Consider the following 2,880-nt stretch of genomic DNA (forward strand, 5'->3'; position numbering starts at 1 on the left):
ACCAGTTAGACAAAGTATTTGTTTTTTTTACTTGAAATGAGAAAAGTAGCTTGTGAGAGCCATAATACCAAATGTGAGTCATTCGCTTAAAATCTGTGCATTCCTTGTGACGTGGTTTGTCTGTGTAGTCAGTGCACAAAATGCTCTCTGAGGTAGCTGAAATTCCCAGCAGCCTTTCTCAAAATGTGAGTTAAAGGAGTGGTTCCTTTGCCCATTCACAAAGATTTTTAAAAAACTTCTTTCAGCTGTGCAAGGCTTGGGAGGATTGATTATCTGCAAGGACTGCTAAATGCTATATTCCAGTCCTAAATACTCAACATTCATAAGCTTGGTGCAGAAATTCTTACAGAGTTTCTGTAATTCGTTATTTGCAGAGTTCGCATTTTCTAATATTTGTGTCTAACAGACTGCTAGACACATTTCAGAACTGGTAATGTGGTATATTTTCCAAGTAAACTGCCTTGGGTGGGTCTGAGAGAAGGAACTGTCTACTAAAAATCTGAACAGATCATTGGGCTTTTCGACTTGGTAGTGGGATGGGATTTTCAGCCTTCACCCAATACTGCCATTGAATTCACTCTTACAGTGCCACAGCCTAAATTATTTCACCCCCATCAGATTCCTTTAATATTAGTACCTGCCTGCATACATCAACCTGGGTACCTTCAAAATAACAGAAAAAATTTAGCAACAGTTTATTAATTATGTGCATGATATTTAATAGATGACCTCAAGCAGTAGATTGATGTAGATTTGAATTAATGAAACTATTTCACAATTACCATTTTAAGTTTATTTGTTACAAAATATACTTTTGTTAATGAAATTGACCATCTTCTAGATATGGTCTGTTTAACATCTTAATTAAAGAGTACTTATCCTAATAATTTTTCAAATGAGAAATATTAGACAGGGACAGGTGGATCATATAAAAAAACCCCAAACAGCCATGGGGGAACTTAGAAACATGGACAGAAAGATGACAAGATTTGAGGAAACAAAAGCTAATACATCTGAGGGATAATAACAGATACACAATGGGATGGAGAAATCTGAGAAGCAGCTGTTAATGGGGAGTGCAAATGAACGGCAAATGAATGAATTTGTAATGCTGTTTAACTTTTGGCTGCGTAAACCATGTTGTATTTCAGGGAATAACTGTCCCCCTCATTAGTACTCTGGTATGACTACAGCTAGAATATTAATGTTTAGGCACTATATTACTAAAAAGAGACGAACTGGAATAAATCTGAAGAGGAGCAACACAAATGATGAAGGAACCACAGGAATTTCTTTCTGAGGACAAAGTAAGGTCCTGTCCTGCAAAGATTTATGCACACAATTATTTTTAGAGATTTAGTCATACTGCATTCGCCTACCTATGACACTCACCTTTTCCCCTAAAAATTAGCTGTTTGAAATTGGAGTGTTGGTTTTAAATGAGGAAATGCAAGGAGCAGAGAGCCTGATCCTGTGGGAGCCAAACTTCCCACGTATTTTTGAGCTGAGTAGGTAGCAAGTAGCACCTGCCAAGGTAGCTGAGGTCCTGCCCAGCTTGAGAAACAGGTTGGGTAGTTTGGCTGTGCAGCTGAAAGTCTGATTCTTCTGGAGCTGAATTGTCTGGACCTGTTTTTTGGGCAGGGTGAGCACCATGTCTTGTAGGAAGGGGTTTAACAGAGCAACAACAGGTTTTTGTGTCTTCTTCCCCACCTGCCATCTCCACTGCAGCTACCTGTGATTTCCCTGTGAAAATACTGTACTTTGTGGTATTTATGGTAAGGAACGTTATTTTTCCCTTTCATTCTTTCTTCCAAAAACAAGGTGCCTGTCTTATTTGCAGGAAAGTGTTGTATGAGAAAATATGACATCTTTGCAGAATTGGGGCCCACAAAAGGAATACTTGCCTGTAGTTTGCAGGGACTGAAAGATACATTGTAAAAATAGTCTCTGCATGTTTAAAGGATGTAAAAATCAAGAGAGGAGACAATTTTTTTGGCTGGCACCTAGAGTTGTAAGGAAGATAAAATTTAGGAGTGGAAATTTGTACTTGTGTATCAGAACTTCCTGACATATATAGATGATTTAGAGTAGACTGTGAAATAGTCTCTTGAAGAGGATTCTGGAAAACTTATTGCTTGGAACTTATACAATTAGACTGGATTAAAATAATAGAAAATATACCGTATGAAAAAATTATTCGCTAGCAAGAAGATTGATTAAATAATATTGGATCTTTAGATCTTTTTTCATTTCTTATTAGTCTCCTGATGTATCAGACTAAATATTTCCCCTAAGCAAGGAAATAAACAATCACCCAATGGATTTGAGCAGAGCCTTGCTCTTCTCAAAATGGCAAGTGTGTACAACTGGTGAAGTTTGGAGCATTTGAAGCCTGCCTCGCTTTGAAATTGTCTTTCATTTTCACAAATGTTCAGGAAAGCAAGAATGGCATGAGATAGTGTCTGAGCATTCATGACAATTCATGGCAAGTACATTTTTCAAGCCCCAGACTTGCTTATGCCACACATGGCCCCTCATTGAGTCATTAGGATGCAGATATCCTTATTCCCTAGGGGAGTTTTGTGCTTCTTACTGTTTGTCTCATGCTTAATGTTCTGCATATGCAGGTTAGGTGTCTGCACATAGAAGACTAATGTATTTTGTGGGATTTTTTTCAGGTTTGAGTATGAGCACAGTTGAAGAAGAGTCTGACACAGTGACAGTAGAAACCGTAAACTCCGTGACTTTGACGCAGGATACCGACGGGAATCTTATTCTTCATTGCCCTCAGAATGGTATAGAGAACACTTGGCAGCATATGTACTCTCTTTTGTTAGTTCTGTATTTTAAGACCATTTTCAAACTTTCCTGCCATTAGCT

General features: G+C 38.0%; 1 protein-coding gene across 1 annotated transcript in view; it reads left to right on the plus strand.

Annotated features, from left to right (window-relative positions):
- The first annotated feature begins 2,650 nt into the window (after window positions 1-2,650).
- Window positions 2,651-2,880, plus strand: part of DMTF1 (cyclin D binding myb like transcription factor 1) — a 35,703-nt gene continuing 35,473 nt past the window's right edge. The window contains exon 1 of the mRNA XM_019509513.1: window positions 2,651-2,795. Coding sequence (XP_019365058.1) covers window positions 2,654-2,795 — 142 coding nt within the window. The 5' untranslated portion in view covers window positions 2,651-2,653. The remainder of the gene's footprint in view (window positions 2,796-2,880) is intronic.

Source organism: Gavialis gangeticus, unplaced genomic scaffold, assembly GCF_001723915.1.
Source record: "Gavialis gangeticus isolate Ggan-Ray unplaced genomic scaffold, GavGan_comp1, whole genome shotgun sequence".
Classification (NCBI taxonomy): domain Eukaryota; kingdom Metazoa; phylum Chordata; order Crocodylia; family Gavialidae; genus Gavialis; species Gavialis gangeticus.